The sequence below is a fragment of the Staurois parvus genome, unplaced genomic scaffold (assembly GCF_062004578.1).
Source record: "Staurois parvus isolate SC_StPar_1 unplaced genomic scaffold, SC_StPar_1.0 ptg000380l, whole genome shotgun sequence".
Classification (NCBI taxonomy): domain Eukaryota; kingdom Metazoa; phylum Chordata; class Amphibia; order Anura; family Ranidae; genus Staurois; species Staurois parvus.
In genome coordinates, this window is record NW_028318176.1 from 1,564,640 (window position 1) to 1,583,009 (window position 18,370).

At 49.8% G+C, this 18,370-nt stretch overlaps 1 protein-coding gene across 1 annotated transcript; it reads left to right on the forward strand.

The window, feature by feature from the left end:
- The first annotated feature begins 5,216 nt into the window (after positions 1-5,216).
- On the forward strand, positions 5,217-15,890 carry LOC149455972 (uncharacterized). Its single transcript, XM_089685591.1, has 5 exons — positions 5,217-5,974; positions 8,203-8,402; positions 9,291-9,404; positions 9,522-9,600; positions 11,264-15,890. The coding sequence occupies exons 2-5, from the start codon at positions 8,328-8,330 to the stop codon at positions 12,772-12,774; spliced, it is 1,779 nt and encodes a 592-aa protein (XP_089541717.1). The 5' UTR covers positions 5,217-5,974; positions 8,203-8,327; the 3' UTR covers positions 12,775-15,890.
- The last annotated feature ends 2,480 nt before the right edge of the window (positions 15,891-18,370 follow it).

Below are 18,370 nucleotides of genomic sequence, written 5' to 3' on the forward strand. Positions count from 1 at the left end.
CCACCACCATCATCACCGACACCACCACCATCATCACCGACACCACCACCATCATCACCGACACCATCACTATCACCACCACAACCACCATCATCACCACCACCACCATCATCATCACCAACACCATCATCATCACCACCACCATCATCACCACCACCACCATCATCATCACCACCATCATCACCACCACCATCATCATCATCACTACCACCACCATCACCACCACCTCCAGGATCACCAACACCATCACTACCACCACCACCATCATCGCCACCACCACCATCACCACCACAACCACCACCCCTCACCAGCTCTTCTTGTAATTAGATTTTTTTTTAAAAATATATTAAATGGACAAAATACTTACCTGAATTCATGGTCATGTGACATGCGGGGCCCTGAACCTTCTTTCTTCTGCACTGAAAAGTAGACGTTCTCAGTAGTATCCCCCAGCTCTTCTGATTCCCCACTCAGTAGTAACGTCCAGCTCTGCTGATCCCCCGCTCAGTAGTAATGCACAGCTCTGCTGATCCCTTCCTCAATAGTAACCCCCAGCTCTGCTGATCCCCCACTCAGTAGTAACACCAAGATCTTCTGATTCCCTGCTCAGCAGTAACACCCAGCTCTGCTGATCCCCTGCTAAGTAGTAATGCCCTGCTCAGTAGTAACCCCCAGCTCTGCTGATCCCCCGCTCAGTAGTAACGCCCAGCTCTTCTGATTGATTCCCTGATCAGTAGTAACCCCCAGCTCAGCTGATCTCTTGCTTAGTAGTAACCCCCAGCTCTGCTGATCCACCGCTCAGTAGTGAACCCCAGCTCTTCTGATCTCTTGCTCAGTAGTAACCCCCAGCTCTGCTGATCCCCCACTCAGTAGTAACCCCTAGTTCTGCTGATCCCCCACTCAGTAGTAACTCCCAGCTCTGATGATCCCCCGCTCAGTAGTACCCCCAGCTCTGCTGATCCACCGCTCAGTAGTAACCCCCAGCTCTTCTGATCTCCTGCTCAGTAGTAACCCCCAGCTCTGCTGATCCCCTACTCAGTAGTAACCCACAGCTCTTCTGATCTCCTGCTCAGTAGTAACCCCTAGCTCTGCTGATCCCCTTCTCAGTAGTAACCCCCAGCTCTGCTTATGCCCCGCTCACCAGCTCTGTTGATCCACTTGTTTGCTGATCCTTCTCTCTCTCTGGTTCCCGCTCACCTCCCATGCTGTGCACCACATGTGACATGACTAGTTTCTCCCGCTTCCTGAGCTCTGCAGATTCTCTCTCTCCGGTTCCCGCTCACCTTCCCATGTTGCATACAAGGTGTGCCATCTGCTACTTGCTCCGCTCTGGACCCTGCCCACCTTCCTGCGGCTCCAGAATATAAATACATGAGCTGGAAGTAACTGCTGACGACGTCTCCCAGTGCATCCTGGGATATCTCAATACCTCCAAAACAAAGCAAAGCTACTTCTGAATAAAAGCCCCTCAAATGCTGCAGGTGCTGTGAGCAAGCGTTGTCATAGACTTCTGTGGAGGCTTTGAAGACGCTTTGAAGCACCAAGAAAGGGACATGGGGTGTAATGTTTGAAGTGCAGCAAACAACGTGTGACCAGGACTGGAAGGTGACCACTTTGTTTGGTGACAGGGGCTTTGATTGGCAGAGCTTTAAAAAGCATCCAATGCCACATGTTGAAGCAAGGGTAAAACAAGGCCTTCAAGTCATTCTGTGAGTGGCTATATCCCTCCCAGGTGACATGGACGCTTCTTATTGGCTGTCCATCATCTGGGGCATCTCAGAGATGTTCTTTCAGGGGCCACACTCATTGGCTGTCTATTGGTGGGGTCAAATCAGAGTCATTCTTTGAGTGGCCACATTCCTCCCAGGTGACATGGACTATTCTTATTGGTTGTCCATTGGTGGGGTCATCCTGAAGACTCCTGCTGCAGTGTGATGGTGTCAGGGGCAGCAATAATGTCGATCTCCACTTAATGAGGAGGTACTATGGAGGGGCCACATGGTGGCATCCTTGGGTGAGTAAGAAAGGGTTGTTAGAGGTTTTTCTTGAAGAAATTGTCAATGAGTGGTGGTGGAGCTGGTGGTGGGGGAAGGGAGGGCCATAAAAGTCCGGAGGTGAGCTTTAAACTTAGAGTATCCTGATTTCATCCACTCACACACTTCTGAGAGATATGAACTTTGGTGAATTTTTAGAAAAGTATTGACTATTAATTGATCCATCTCGGTGGTTTAATCAGCGATCTCTGTGCCTCCAATTTGGACATTTCTATTAGAGGTGACGAATCTCACATGGAGGAGTGGGATCTGCTGTTCTCAGTTGACTTCTGGTCTGGTCTGCTTGCAGAATTGTCAAAGTTCTACTAACTGTTCTCTTATTAAAGAGCGTGAAATGGCCTACTGGTCACATGACCACTTTGAATTCTGGAGAAGACGGGGGAGGGGGGATATAAGCAACTGAAGATCTTAGCCAATTAAAAACAAAAATATTAAATGTGTCTGTGAAGGTCCTCATTTCTCCAGGTCATGTTGGATCTAGTAGTAGTTGGTCTCATATCCAGGTCATGGTGGATCTAGTAGTACTTGCTCTCATGGATTCAGGTCATGGTGGATCTAGTAGTAGTTGGTCTCATGGATCCAGGTCATGGTGTATTTAGTAGTAGTTGGTCTCATGGATCCAGGTCATGGTGTATCTAGTAGTAGTTGGTCTGATGGATCCAAGTCATAATGGATCTAGTAGTAGTTGGTCTCATGGATCCAGGTCACGATGGATCTAGTAGTAGTTGGTCTCATGGATACAGGTCATGATGGATCTAGTAGTAGTTGGTCTCATGGATGCAGGTCATGGTGGATCTAGTAGTAGTTGGTCTGATGGATCCAGGGCATGGTGGATCTAGTAATAGTTGGTCTCATGAATGCAGGTCATGATGGATCTAATAGTACTTGGTCTCATGGATTCAGGTAAAATTGGATCTAGTACTAATTGGTCTCATGGATCCAGGCCATGGTGGATCTAGTAGTACTTGGTCTGATGGATTCAGGTCATGGTGGATCTAGTAGTAGCTGGTCTCATGGATCCAGGTCATGGTGGATCTAGTAGTAGTTGGTCTCATGGATCCAGGTCATGGTGGATCTAGTAGTAGTTGGTCTCATGGAACCAGGTCATGGTGGATCTAGTAGTAGTTGGTCTCATGGATCCAGGTCATGGTGTATCTAGTAGTAGTTGGTCTGATGGATTCAAGTTGTGGTGGATCTAGTAGTAGTTGGTCACATGAATCCAGGTCCTGGTGTATCTCGTAGTAGTTGGTCTCATGGATCCAAGTCGTGGTGGATCTAGTAGTAGTTGGTCTCATGAATCCAGGTCATAGTGTGTCTAGTAGTAGTTGTTGTCATGGTGGATCTAGTAGTAGTTGGTCTCATGGATCCAGGTCATGGTGTACCTAGTAGTAGTTGGTCTCATGGATGCAGGTCATGGTGGATCTAGTAGTACTTGGTCTCATGGATTCAGGTCATGGTGGATCTAGTAGTAGTTGGTCTCATGGATTCAGGTCAAGGTGGATCTAGTACTAGTTGGTCTCATGGATCCAGGCCATGGTGGATCTAGTAGTACTTGGTCTGATGGATTCAGGTCATGGTGGATCTAGTAGTAGTTGGTCTGATGGATTCAGCTCATGATGTATCTAGTAGTAGTTGGTCTGATGGATTCAGGTCATGATGGATCTAGTAGTAGTTGGTCTCATGGATCCAGGTCGTGCTGAATCTAGTAGTAGTTGGTCTCGTGGATCTAGTAGTAGTTGGTCTCATGGATCCAGGTCATGGTGGATCTAGTAGTAGTTGGTCTCATGGATCCAGATCATGGTGGATCTACTAGTACTTGGTCTCATGGATCCAGGTCATGGTGGATCTAGTAGTAGTTGGTCTCATGGATCCAGGTCATGGTGGATCTACTTGTACTTGGTCTCATGGATCCAGGTCATGGTAGATCTAGTAGTAGTTGGTCATGTTCAGCTGGACTTCCTCTTCTGTGAAGCTTCTCCAAGGCTCTTCTTCAATTCTGATGAGTGTTACGAAGATCCTCCAACATTAATATCTACCAACACCTTCATCCAACCACCATGGAATGTGTCAAGGCAGATGTTGACAGGATGGGAGATGTGAAAGTTGTGGAACCCCCTGTTCAAGTTACGTAAGCCCATCCTTGGTGTTGGTCTGGTCTGCATAGGTGTTGATCCTCATAGTCACATGGCTGAAAGTGTGATTTGCTGTCAAATCGTCAGGGTAGAGATTGTAAAACAGTGTTGTATATGGAAGATAGATGGTGTGAAGGTCCTCACTCCTGTTTTCTTCCTAGAAAGGTGTCCCCCCTGGAAGACTTCTCCTCTCTGCCTGGTCCGGTGACAACTGTGAACGTTGGATTTTCCCCAGGAAGAAGAGGAGAATCTCTCCAGCGGGGACACAGATACCAAATCAACCTGAAAACATTTTGTCCTCGCAGTTTCATCCAGAAAAGGTTGTGGAATGAGAGGACGCGGTGGGTTGTGTGTTCGTGACTCTCTTCCTGACCATCATTTCCGAAGAAAGGTTACTCCACATTGAATGGGACCTTCCAAAGAGTACACTGGGGGCTGTACAGGGAGGAGATGGGGGAAGGGGTGCCCCTGGAGAGAACATGGACGGTTCCCCTAGAGGAGGGTATGGATATGTGTGGGGCAGTACCTGGCGCTACTGGCCCCCAAATAGTTGTTGCCTGCACCTGCGGGGCCCCTCTCAATGTCATATTACCCATCTTCTCCATGTCATGTGTCATCCTCATCCTGTCACTTCCCGTCATTCCCCATCCTGTCCATGTCATGCGCCGTCAGATCCATCATTTCCATGCCATGTGCTATCATCCCTCTCCCCGCTCATTAATAGGCGCTCACAGCCCTGAGACATGGCAGGAGGGACTCCTAGGGGTGAGTGATAGTATGGCTCCACCCAACATATTCCGGGTCTACGGGGTCAACAGTAAATCCGGGGGACTGTTTTCTGGGATTGCAGGGTTACCTGTGAGGCCACCCTCCATATTCTGGGGTCACCGGTGAGGCCACCCCCTATATACTGGGGTATGAGGTCACTGGTAAGTCTGGCCTCCATATTCTGGGATGTGGGATCACCAATGAGTCCAGGCTCCATACTCTAAGGTTCACAGGTAGGGCTGGCCTCCATATTCTGGGGTGTGGGGTCACCGATAAATCCAGCCTCCATATTCTGGGATCACCAGCGAGGCCGGCCTCCATATTCCAGGGTCGCCAGTGAGGCTGACCTCCATATTCTGGGGTATGGGTTCTCCAATGGGGCTGGCCTCCATATTCCGGGTCACCAGTGAGGCCGGCCTCCATGTTCTCGGGTGTGGGGTCTCCAGTGGGGCCGGCCTTCATATTCTGGGGTCACCGGTGAGGCCAGCCTCCATATTCTAGGATGTGGGGTAATAGGCAAGGCCGGCCTCCATATTCCTGGGTCACCGTACAGGATGGGGGACACATAAAGAGGACCTGTGGTGGCGATGAGTCTGGGAACACGATGATGTCATTGCACGGTGTCAGTGGTGGTGTGAACTCCCTGGGGGTTGGTATGCTGAGCCCCCGACAAAGGAACATCACTCTTCCCTATAGGTGACCCTCTGGGGGGCGGCTCTGCTGGGGAACACCGGCAAGGAGGCAAAGAAACCAGGGTGAAACACACAACCCGGAAGTAGCCGTGTGGGGCTCAGGAAGAACCGATTGGAACGCACAGCCCGGAAGTGTCGGCCTGGAACGCATACTACAGAAGGAGTGACCGCACAACCCGGAAGTGTCTGCCGAAGCGCACAGTGTGTGACGCTTGGACCGCAAAAACCGGAAGTGCCGGCTCGGAACGCACACGAGCCAATGAGTGAAACGCACAACCCGGAAGTGGTGGTCTTAGGGCATTCTAGTTCCTGTAGGACTGTGGTGCAGGTCAGTGGTCCTGTGTTGTGGTCATGGGGGGTGTAGGGCTCCTCATGTCTTCATTCCTCAGTTCTGGGCCTCAGAGGGAAGCCAGGGGACCAGGATGACATCAGTGAGGTGCTCATTGTACATACTGTCACTATTATACCCATAGAGAAGTCTATGAAGCTGACATATTCCATAGTGCAGTACACAGAGGAGGTCCCAGGGAAGGTGAACCCAGATTACAGAGAATGATCCCCCAACATGGGTCATGTGACCGCACACAGGGGCAGGTGACCCGTAGTGGGGTGTGCTGGGTGCTCGGTGGGGGGTTCCTGTACAATGGAGGGGGGAGAGGTGACGGTGAGACATCACAGGAGGGAAATACGGGACAGCAACAAAGGGGGGGCAGTCCGGGACACAATGGGGGACAGCAACAAAGGGGGGACAATCCAAGACACAATGGGGACAGCAACAAAGGGGACAATCCAGGACACAATGGGGGGACAGCAACAAAGGGGGGACACAATGGGGGGACAGTCCGGGACACAATGGGGGACAGCAACAAACGGGGGACAATCCAGGACACAATGGGGGGACAATCTGGGACACAATGGGGGGGACAATCCAGGAAACAATGGGGGGGACAATGGGGGACAGTCCAGGACACAATGGGGGGACAATCCGGGACATAATGGGGGGACAATTCGATACACAATGGGGGACAGTCCGGGACACAATGGGGTACATTCCGGGACACAATGGGGGACAGTCTGGGACACAATGGGGGACAGTCTGGGACACAATGGGGGACACGGCGGGGTCACAGTACAGCAATACAGCACAGCAGAGGGCGAGTCCTAAGCAAAAATACGGGACAGCAACCGGGGAGTCCAGGGGCAGCAAGGCAAACAGTGGGGACAGTTGGGGGCCACAGGGACAATCCAGGGAACACAAGGAGTGAGGACACGGCAGTGTGCACAGGATTACAGTCACATGGCAGCGGAAGGGAATACTCTCACTGGTTGCTTCTGGGGGTCATAAAGGGTCCAGCAGCAGGTGGAGGGTCCAAGCGGGCACAGGAGACTCCTGGATCAAGGGAAGTAGAGAGGGCAGGTCCTGGGCATCCAGCCACAGCTTGGAGTGCACACAGGCAGCAAGGCAGCAGGAGGGTCAGAGGACAAAGGGCAGGAGGATCTACAGAATGAAGGATGGAGGAGGGCAGAGATCTGGGGAGAGGTGGAGGTCCAGGGAGAGGTTGACATCTGTTGAGAGGTCTCTGCAGTCGTGGAGGTCCAGGGAGAGGTTGACATCCAGGGAGAGGCTGACATCCAGGGAGAGGTGGAGGTCCAAGGACAGGTTGACATATGGGGAGAGGTGGAGGTCCAGGGAGAAGTTGACATCTGGGGAGAGGTGGAGGTCCAGGGACAGGTTGATATGTGGGGAGAGGTGGAGGTCCAGGGACAGGTTGATATGTGGGGAGAGGTGGAGGTCCAGGGACAGGTTGATATGTGGGGAGAGGTGGAGGTCCAATGATAGGTTGACATCTGGGGAGAGGTGGAGGACCAGGGTATCAGCGCAGCCCACAGCAGAAGGAAAAGGATGGGGAGCACTGGGAGGAGTTACCTAGGTCAGGAAAGGCAGAGGAGAAGATCCTGGAGGCCCAACCACCATCTCTGGTTTCAACAGGTTTTGGCAGCAGGAGGCTGTTGCAGAAAATGGCCTACAAAGGGGGGAAAAGGGAGTCCCAGTGTCCAGAAAGCAGCACAGATGATATGGAACTAAAAGTCCTTGAAGTTCTAAGCACCTTCTAATCTCCTAGTGGGGGCTCCAGTCTTGAGGTCCTTAGGGCCCATCTCTGGAGTAAACTCTGAATAGTCGGACTCTTATCTCTTTGTAGGGACAGACTTCTTTGGCCAGATTTTCTGGTGCCGAGGCATCCAGCATACAATGACTTCTGTGCTCCCTACTGAGAGGAGCCTCATCTCCAACCTCTGTGTGAGTTCAGGAACTCCCAGATCAATGATAGTGGTCAGATGGCATCTGTACACTCAGCCTGCACATCAGTTCTACATTACAGGGCATGTCACCTCCTCCCATGATACCAGCCAATCACTGGACCCCAGCATTGTCACATAGAGGGGGTGAGCTCTGACAGCACAGCACTAGGGAAGTGTATTCAGCGAGTGGTGGTGACAGGGTCTCTTTATTGAATTTCCCTCAAAACTGGGCTTGTGTTTTGTTTGCTTTTAAAGCCCGATGACGGGAAAACGTTCCAGAGAGTTCTACCTCCTCTATCCATCACATCCGGGATTGACCATAGGATAAAGGATCACAGAGCCCCAACATAACATGATGGAGCTTCTCTACTGACATCGCCATGATGGAGAGGAGAGAAAGTATGGACACCATACTGAACCTCACCCTGGAGATCGTCTACCTGCTGACCGGAGAGGTGAGGAGGATTCTGGGAGGTCACATGACATCACTCTGATCTCTACTAATAAAACACAGACCTGACCGGAGAGGTGAGGAGGATTCTGGGAGCTCACATGACATCACTGTTATCTCTATTAATAAAACACAGACCTGACCGGAGAGGTGAGGAGGATTCTGGGAGGTCACATGACATCACTCTCATCTCTATTAATAAAACACAGACCTGACTGGAGAGGTGAAGAGGATTCTGGGAGGTCACATGACATCACTGTTATCTCTATTAATAAAACAGACCTGACCGGAGAGGTGAGGAGGATTCTGGGAGGTCACATGACATCACACAGACCTGACCGGAGAGGTGAGGAGGATTCTGGGAGGTCACATGACATCACACAGACCTGACCGGAGAGGTGAGGGGGATTCTGGGAGGTCACATGACATCACACAGACCTGACCGGAGAGGTGAGGAGGATTCTGGGATGACATCACTCTTCTCTAACCCTGAGGAGGATATACCCATGTCAATCCTGGTTCCAGAAGGTGGTCATCACATTGTAGATGACTATATGGACCTGTGTCCAGCAGGTATCGACCATCCCCTCTGCACACCCAACACCATCTACGTGATATTACAGAGCCGGACTCCGGGGTTGAATTGTTAGCTCTATCTGAATGGTGTTTCTTTTCCTGCATGTATTGGGGGGGGTGCTCACTTTTTGGGGCGCCCACTATTATACATTCTGGTGGGACAGTCACCATCCACCTCGGGGACCTCCTCCTGCTAAACACATGATAACATTCTGCTGAGCCTTTACTCTTCAGTGGAGAAGGAGATTTCAGAGCCGTTATGGAGGAGGGTTGTCGAGTTTGAGGTCCATATTCATCAATGTCTTCCCTTTTGTAGGATTATGTTGTGGTGAAGAAGAGTTCTGTTGAGGTTCCCCGACCTTCGTCCCTACAACTCAAGCAGGAGATTCAGGAGCTGGCTAACCGGATCATCGAGCTGCTGACAGGAGAGGTGAGCAGTGCCGGGAATTCTGGGACATTCTCCAGTAACATACAAGGGAAGTGTCTGGATGGGGACTGTATCATTGGGTGTGTCAGGTTCCTATAAGTTGTCTATCCCTCTACTCAGGTGTGTATGTACATTGAAAAGCAGAAGAACCTGGGCGGGAGCACCACCACTGATGACCATCATCTGGTTCCACCACTTGGTAAGAGAAGTCTTGTTCATGAGTAGTAGTTGATGACGTTTGTAGACAGTCGCTGGGGAGAGCTGGGGATGAAATAATTGGCCATTATGGGGAGTCTGTGCACAGTGTTAATGGCTTCTTATCTGTTGGGTGACACAGTGGGGTTTATTTACTAAAGCTGGAGAGTCCAAAATCAGACTCCCTTCTGCACAGAAACCAATCAGCTTCTAACCTCAGCTTGTTCAATGAAGCTTTGGCAATGAAACCTGGAAGCTGATTGGTTTCTATGCAGAAGGGAGTCTGATTTTGGACTCTCCAGCTTTAGTAAATAAACCCCCGTGGGTCTATCGAGGGTGGGGGGGTCCCCAGGAGCCTAGCAGGAACTCAACCAGTTCCTCAGTCTAGCCTTTTCCACATGGGACCATACAGTGAGGTGTTACCTTTACAGAGTTGGTGTGCTATCTGAACCCATCAGTGATATCAATTTTATATTTGCATCTCACCATCATCTATATATGACTCGGTTGGACATCCCTTTCCAAAGCCATGGTCATTAATATGGCAAAGGCCCGTCTTGAGGCTCTAACATCCTCCACTGATCTGGGACGGCTTTCCACAAGAATGGCCATGGTTTTGGAGGGTGTCTGGGAATTTGTGCCATTTGTGAGGTCAGGTACTGATATTGGATGAGAAGACCTGGCTCACCATTGGGGTTCCAATTCATCCTAGAGGTGTTCAGTAGGGTTGAGGTCAGAGCTCTGTGCAGGACACTGGAGTTCTTCCACCCCAAACTGGCCATCCATGTCTTTATAGAGCTGGCATTGTGCACAGTCATGCTGAAACTGACAAGAGCCTCTCCAAAACTGGTGCTACAAGGCTGAAAGTGCAGGGGCAGGCTAGAACTTGTTGTCCAAAAGAACATTTGTGAGGTCAGGTACTGATGTTGGATGAGAAGACCTGGCTCACCATCGGCGTTCTAATTCATCCCAGAGGTGTTCAGTAGGTGGAGATCAGGGCTCTGTACAGGACACGGGAGTTTCTCCACACCAAGCTGGTCATCCATGTCTTTATGGAGCCGGCTTTGTACACAGGGGACAGTCATGGGGGAACAGAAAAGGGTCTTTACCAAACTGTGACCACAAGGCTGGAGGAGCACAATTGTCTCCAATGTCCTTGTATGGTGGAGGATTACCAGGACCCCTCACTGGGGACACCTGACCTCCATTATCTGGAGGAGAGTCACATAAATTTGGCCATAAAGTGTATCTGTCAGATCTGCATCATCATCTGCCCTTCAACTAGCCATGAGATCACATTGGATATCTGGGATGAGTCCATACTTAACACAGCCCTCACGGGTTCTGTAGGTGGGGCCATAGTGCATAATCCCCACACCTGCTGCAACCAAAGCAAAACGCATCTATGGACAGCTTGGTATGCACAGTCACTTGGTAAGGTGCCCTTCCCCCCCACCCTACCAATTAGTGGGAGATGACCCAGTATAAGGGGTTCTGCAGGAACCCTACATTTGAAAGCTGTAAGTGCCCCTCCCCCACAGTACACCGACAGCATCTGTATCCCAGAAACCCTCTAAAGATTACATATCAGCTTTCCACCTCCATCCTGATGATGATGATGGTGGACGCTGGTGAGACCCATAACAAGGCTTGCTTTCTTTCCACAGACATCCAGAATGTTCCTCCACTGGAGAGTCCTCCGAGCACATTAAAGGAAGAACCCCGGGGCCCTAAGGCAGAGACTCCAAGAGGCTCCAACACCGACATCTCTGCAGATCAGACAATAAACGCACCAACTGTGATCAAGGAGGAATTTGGATCTTCTGAAAGAGGGCGCCTCCGGCATGACAACCCCCCGGTACATACTGATCCAACAACTTACCTACCTACTCAAGTGGCATGTGAAGGTCGTTTTCAAGATGGCACCCTCCCACCCCCCTCAACTCATTCAGAACATTTGTATCTTGAGGAACCCAGCTTGCGGAACCAAAGTCCTCCTGCCTTCACCGACGTTCGTCTGCCCGTTTACCACTCTCAGTTTTTACCTCCCTGTATTAAAGAGGAACCACAGTCAGTGGAGGATGAAAATCTCCATCAGAGTGATGCATTTCTGTCTACACACCACGAGGAGGAATATTCTTTAGTAACTGTAAAGGAAGAGGAGGACATGGCACAGGATGCAGCAGACTGTTCCTTACACTCAGATCCTGTACAGTACACTCCAATTATCGTCAAGGAGGAGCCATTCTCCAGCGAGGAGGATGATATTTACACATCGGCCCAACGCCCCTCTAATGAGGAGACCGATTCTTGTGAAGAAGACACCATGGACACCTGTCGTTCTTCAGCTCCCCCTCACGGCATGTATGCGCCTTTCCCCAGGACGAGGGAGGTTGGTGAACGTCTCATCAGACATCACGCTCCATGTGACGCAAACCTCAGAACTCAGACTCATGTGGAAGGGCTGACCTTCAGGTGCCACGAGTGCAGCGATTATTTCACCAGTAAACGAGATTTGGATGACCACCATACTGTCCACAAGAGCAAGAAGCCACATGTATGTTCACATTGCGGGAAGAGCTTCTCGTACCAGTCACAGCTCCTCATCCACGAGAGGACCCACACTGGGGAGAAACCTTTTGCTTGTGCTGACTGTGGCAAATGCTTCAACCAGTACGTCCACCTGGCCATCCACCAGATGAGCCATACCGGAGAGAAGCCCTTCGCCTGCACAGAGTGTGGAAAAAGCTTCAACCGAAAGACTACGCTCACCATCCACCAGCGAGTCCACACTGGTGAGAAACCCTTCTACTGCTCCGACTGTGGCAAATACTTCAGCACCAGCTCCAACCTCATCAAACACCAGCGAGTCCACACCGGGGAGAAGCCATACTCCTGTCCTGACTGCGGGGAGCTCTTCGTCCACTACACCCAGCTTATTCGCCACCAGGCCAGTCATGCTGCCCTGGACAAGCAGTTCTCCTGCTCAGAGTGTGGGAAGTGCTTCACTCAGAAGTCACAGTACATCAGACACAAGAAAGAGCACCAGGGAGATGGAAGAAATTTCCAGTGTACAGAGTGTGGCTGTGGCTTCAAGCAGCACAGACACCTCCTGGCCCATCAGTCCACCCACAATGGGCAGGAGGCGTTTGACTCTGCAGTGTATGAAAGGTTGTGATTGCCACCCCAGCCTTACTACAGACAACCTGATCCACTTACAGCAAGAGCTTCATCTTTTTCTCCAACCTACGAGGGTTCACTTCAAAGAGAAACTTTACTGGTGTGTAGACAAGGGGCTCCCAGCAGGCTGGACAATGGGCAAACCATAGCAGAGAGGAGCCATCTTCCTGCCACCATCCCAGAGAGAACCTTCTCCTGCTACAACCACACCAAGAGCTCCACCTTTTCCAACCTATCAGTGTCCACCTCAATGAGAGACTTTACTGGTGTGCCGAGGATGGACTGGTGTATACATGGGGTTCCCAGCAGGCTGGACAATGGGCAACCCATAGGAGAGAGGAGCCATCTTCTTGCCACCATCCCAGAGAGAGCCTTCTCCTGCTACAACCACACCAAGAACTACGGCTTCTCCAACAGGACTTTACTGATGCATTGGAGAAGGTGGGCTGGACAATGGGCAACCCATAGCAGAGCGGAGCCATCTTCCTACCACCATCCCAAAGAGAGAACCTTCTCCTTCTACAACCACACCAAGGGCTCCACCTTTTCCAACTTACGAGTGTCCACCTCAAAGAAAGACTTTACTGGTGTGTCAGGGATGGACTGGCGTATACATGGGGCTCCCAGCAGGCTGGACACTGGGCAACCCATAGCAGAGAGGAACCATCTTCCTGCCACCATCCCAGAGAGAACCTTCTCCTGCTACAACCACACCAAGAGCTCCACCTTTTCCAACCTACGAGTGTCCACCTCAATGAGAGACTTTACTGGTGTGTCAGGGATGGACTGTATATACAAGGGGCTCCCAGCAGGCTGGATACTGGGCAACCCATAGCAGACAGGAACCATCTTCCTGCCTCCTTTCTTCTGCAAGGCTTACATCAAAAGATTCAGCTTCTCCAGTCTATGAGTGTCCACCCAGAAGAAGGACTTTAGAGATGTGTCAGGGATGGACTGGTGTATACATGATACAACCAGCAGGCTGGTAGTGAACAAACCATAGCAGAGCGGAGCCATCTTCCTACCACCATCCCAAAGAGAGAACCTTCTCCTTCTACAACCACACCAAGAGCTCCACCTTTTCCAACTTACGAGTGTCCACCTCAAAGAAAGACTTTACTGGTGTGTCAGGGATGGACTGGCGTATACATGGGGCTCCCAGCAGGCTGGACACTGGGCAACCCATAGCAGAGAGGAACCATCTTCCTGCCACCATCCCAGAGAGAACCTTCTCCTGCTACAACCACACCAAGAGCTCCACCTTTTCCAACCTACGAGTGTCCACCTCAATGAGAGACTTTACTGGTGTGTCAGGGATGGACTGTATATACAAGGGGCTCCCAGCAGGCTGGATACTGGGCAACCCATAGCAGACAGGAACCATCTTCCTGCCTCCTTTCTTCTGCAAGGCTTACATCAAAAGATTCAGCTTCTCCAGTCTATGAGTGTCCACCCAGAAGAAGGACTTTAGAGATGTGTCAGGGATGGACTGGTGTATACATGATACAACCAGCAGGCTGGTAGTGAACAAACCATAGCAGAGCGGAGCCATCTTCCTACCACCATCCCAAAGAGAGAACCTTCTCCTTCTACAACCACACCAAGAGCTCCACCTTTTCCAACTTACGAGTGTCCACCTCAAAGAAAGACTTTACTGGTGTGTCAGGGATGGACTGGCGTATACATGGGGCTCCCAGCAGGCTGGACACTGGGCAACCCATAGCAGAGAGGAGCCATCTTCCTGCCACCATCCAGGAGAGAGAACCTTCTCCTTCTACAACCACACCAAGAATTATGGCTTCTCCAACCTATGAGTGTCCACCCAGAAGAAGGACTTTACTGATGCATTGGAGAAGGTGGGCTGGACAGTGGGCAACCCATAGCAGAGAGGAAGCATCTTCCTGCCACCATCCAGGAGAGAGAACCTTCTCCTTCTACAACCACACCAAGAGCTCCACCTTTTCCAACTTATGAGTGTCCACCTCAAAGAGAGACTTTACTGGTGTGTCAGGGATGGACTGTGTATACAAGGGGCTCCCAGCAGGCTGGACAAAAGCCAACCTAAAGCAGAGAGGAGCCATCTTCCTGCCACCATCCCAGAGAGAACCTTCTCCTGCTACAACCACACCAAGAGCTCCACCTTTTCCAACCTACAAGTGTCCACCTCAAAGAGAAACTTTACTTGTGTGTCAGGGATGGACTGGTGTATACAAGGGGCTTCCACCAGGCTGGACACTGGGCAACCAATAGCAGACAGGAACCATCTTCCTGCCTCCTTTCTCCTGCAAGGCTTACATCAAAAGATTCAGCTTCTCCAGTCTACGAGTGTCCACCCAGAAGAAGGACTTTACAGATGTGCCAGGGATGGAATGGTGTATACATGGTGCTCCCAGCAGGCTGGTAGTGAACAAACCATAGCAGAGAGGAGCCATCTTCCTGTCACCATCAAGGAGAGAGAACCTTCTCCTTCTACAGCCACACCAAGAGCTCCACCTTTTCCAACCTACGAGTGTCCACCCAGAAGGAGGACTTTGCTGATGCATTGGAGAAGGTGGGCTGGACAATGGGAAACCCATAGCAGAGAGGATTCATCTTCCTGCCACCATCTAGGAGAGAGAACCTTCTCCAACCTCACCAAACGCTCCACCTTCTCCAACCTACGAGTGTCCACCTCAAAGAGAGACTTTGCTGGTGTGCCGAGGATGGACTGGTGTATACAAGGGGTTCCCAGCAGGCTAGACACTGGGCAACCCATAGCAGAGAGGAGCCATCTTCCTGCCACCATCCAGGAGAGAGAACCTTCTCCTTCTACAACCACACCAAGAACTACGGCTTCTCCAACCTACGAGTGTCCACCCAGAAGAAGGTATTTACTGATGCGTTGGAGAAGGCGGGCTGGACACTGGGTGGAGCCATCTTATTGCTCTGTCTTTCTGAAAAACACCTTGAGAGCTCCCAGCCAATAGGATTCTGCAGAATTGGGAGGTGCCCGGAGGCTCAGGGTGGGGGAGGGGCATTTCAGGGTGGATTTTTCTATTGGTAGAATATGAATACATTTACAAAGTGTTACCAAAGGTCCTTTTTTGATATAAAGTAATAAACATGTTATACTTACCTGACCTGTGTGGTGGCTTTGCACAGAGTGGCCCTGAACCTCCTCTTCTGGGTCCCCCGCCAGAGATATTGGCTCCTTCTCTACTTGTGGGGGCACACAGTACATGCTCGCTCCTGAGCTGTGTGTAGCTATGGAGCCGTGCTCCCCAGACACACACACAGCAGGGCTTGGCCCTGCCTCCCACTCCCTCACTGCATTTGATTGACAGCAGCAGGAGCCAATGACTGAGTCCTTGTGTGAAGAGAGGAGAGAAGAATGCAGCCAACCACAGCGTGGGATCTCTTCTTCACACAGGGAAGGGAGGACAGAAAGACAACTGAATGCAGAGAATGTAGGGAATTCTGGGAATACGGGGAGTGCAGAGAATACAAGGAATGTAGGGAATGCTGGGAATATGGGGAATGTAAGGAATATGGGGAATGCTGGGAATATTGGTAATGTAGGGAACTCTGGGAATATTGGGAATGTAATGAATATGAAGAATGTAGGGAATGCTGGGAATATGAGGAATACTGGGAATATGAGGAATGCTGGGTATATTGGGAATGTAAGGAATATGGGGAATGCTGGGAATATGGGGAATGTAAGAAATATGGAGAATGCTGGGAATAGGGAGAATGTAAGGAATAGGGAGAATGTAAGGAATATGGAGAATGCTGGGAAAATGGAGAATGTAAGGAATATGGAGAATGCTGGGAATATGGAGAATGTAAGGAAAATGGAGAATGCTGGGAATATGGAGAATGTAAGGAATATGGGGAATGTAAGGAATATGGGGAATGTAAGGAATATAGGGAATGCTTGGAATATTGGTAATGTAGGGAATTCTGGGAATATTGGGAATGTAATGAATATGGAGAATGTAGGGAATGCTGGGAATATGAGGAATACTGGGAATATGAGGAATGCTGGGTATATTGGGAATGTAAGGAATATGGGGAATGTAAGGAATATGGAGAATGCTGGGAATATGGAGAATGTAAGGCATATGGAGAATGCTGGGAATAGGGAGAATGTAAGGAATATGGGGAATGTAAGAAATATGGAGAATGCTGGGAAAATGGAGAATGTAAGGAATATGGAGAATGTAAGGAAAATGGGGAATGTAAGGAATATGGACAATGTAAGGAATATGGGGAATGTAAGGAATATGGAGAATGCAAGGAATATGGGGAATGCTGGGAATATGGATAATGTAAGGAATATGGAGAATGCTGGGAATATGGAGAATGTAAAGAATGCTGGGAATATGGGGAATGTAAGGAATATGGGGAATGCTGGGAATATTGGTAATGTAGGGAATTCTGGGAATATTCGGAATGTAATGAATATGAAGAATGTAGGGAATGCTGGGAATATGAGGAATACTGGGAATATGAGGAATGCTGGGTATATTGGGAATGTAAGGAATATGGGGAATGCTGGGAATATGGGGAATGTAAGAAATATGGAGAATGCTGGGAATAGGGAGAATGTAAGGAATAGGGAGAATGTAAGGAATATGGAGAATGCTGGGAAAATGGAGAATGTAAGGAATATGGAGAATGCTGGGAATATGGAGAATGTAAGGAAAATGGAGAATGCTGGGAATATGGAGAATGTAAGGAATATGGGGAATGTAAGGAATATAGGGAATGCTGGGAATATTGGTAATGTAGGGAATTCTGGGAATATTGGGAATGTAATGAATATGGAGAATGTAGGGAATGCTGGGAATATGAGGAATACTGGGAATATGAGGAATGCTGGGTATATTGGGAATGTAAGGAATATGGGGAATGTAAGGAATATGGAGAATGCTGGGAATATGGAGAATGTAAGGCATATGGAGAATGCTGGGAATAGGGAGAATGTAAGGAATATGGGGAATGTAAGAAATATGGAGAATGCTGGGAAAATGGAGAATGTAAGGAATATGGAGAATGTAAGGAAAATGGGGAATGTAAGGAATATGGACAATGTAAGGAATATGGGGAATGTAAGGAATATGGAGAATGCAAGGAATATGGGGAATGCTGGGAATATGGATAATGTAAGGAATATGGAGAATGTAAGGAATGCTGGGAATATGGGGAATGCTGGGAATATTGGGAATGTAAGGAATATGGGGAATGTAAGGAATATGCAGAATGTAAGGAATGCTGGGAATACAGGGAGTGCAGAGAATATGGGGAATACGGGGAATGTAGGGAATACATTGGGATGAAAAATGTTTTGGCTTTAGAACCACTTGATTATTTCGGGGTCACTCCACCCAGAAGTGATATTTGGTGTCTCATGGCTGCTGGAGGGTTGAGGCTTCTCCACCGTCTCCAACCAACGAGTGTCCACCCAGAAGAGAGACTTTACTGGTGTGTCAGGGATGGACTGGTGTATACAAGGGGCTCCCAGTAGGCTGGACACTGGACAACCCATAGCAGAGAGGAGTCATCTTCCCACCACCATCCCAGGGAGAGCTCCAGCTTCTCCAGCCTACGAA

Excerpts from the sequence above, each read along its gene's own strand:
- LOC149455972 (XM_089685591.1), top strand. The coding sequence starts at position 8,328 with ATGATGGAGAGGAGAGAAAGTATGGACACCATACTGAACCTCACCCTG. Across the intron at positions 8,403-9,290 it reads TCTACCTGCTGACCGGAGAG|GATTATGTTGTGGTGAAGAA; the intron begins GTGAGGAGGATT and ends TCCCTTTTGTAG. Across the intron at positions 9,601-11,263 it reads TCATCTGGTTCCACCACTTG|ACATCCAGAATGTTCCTCCA; the intron begins GTAAGAGAAGTC and ends TTCTTTCCACAG.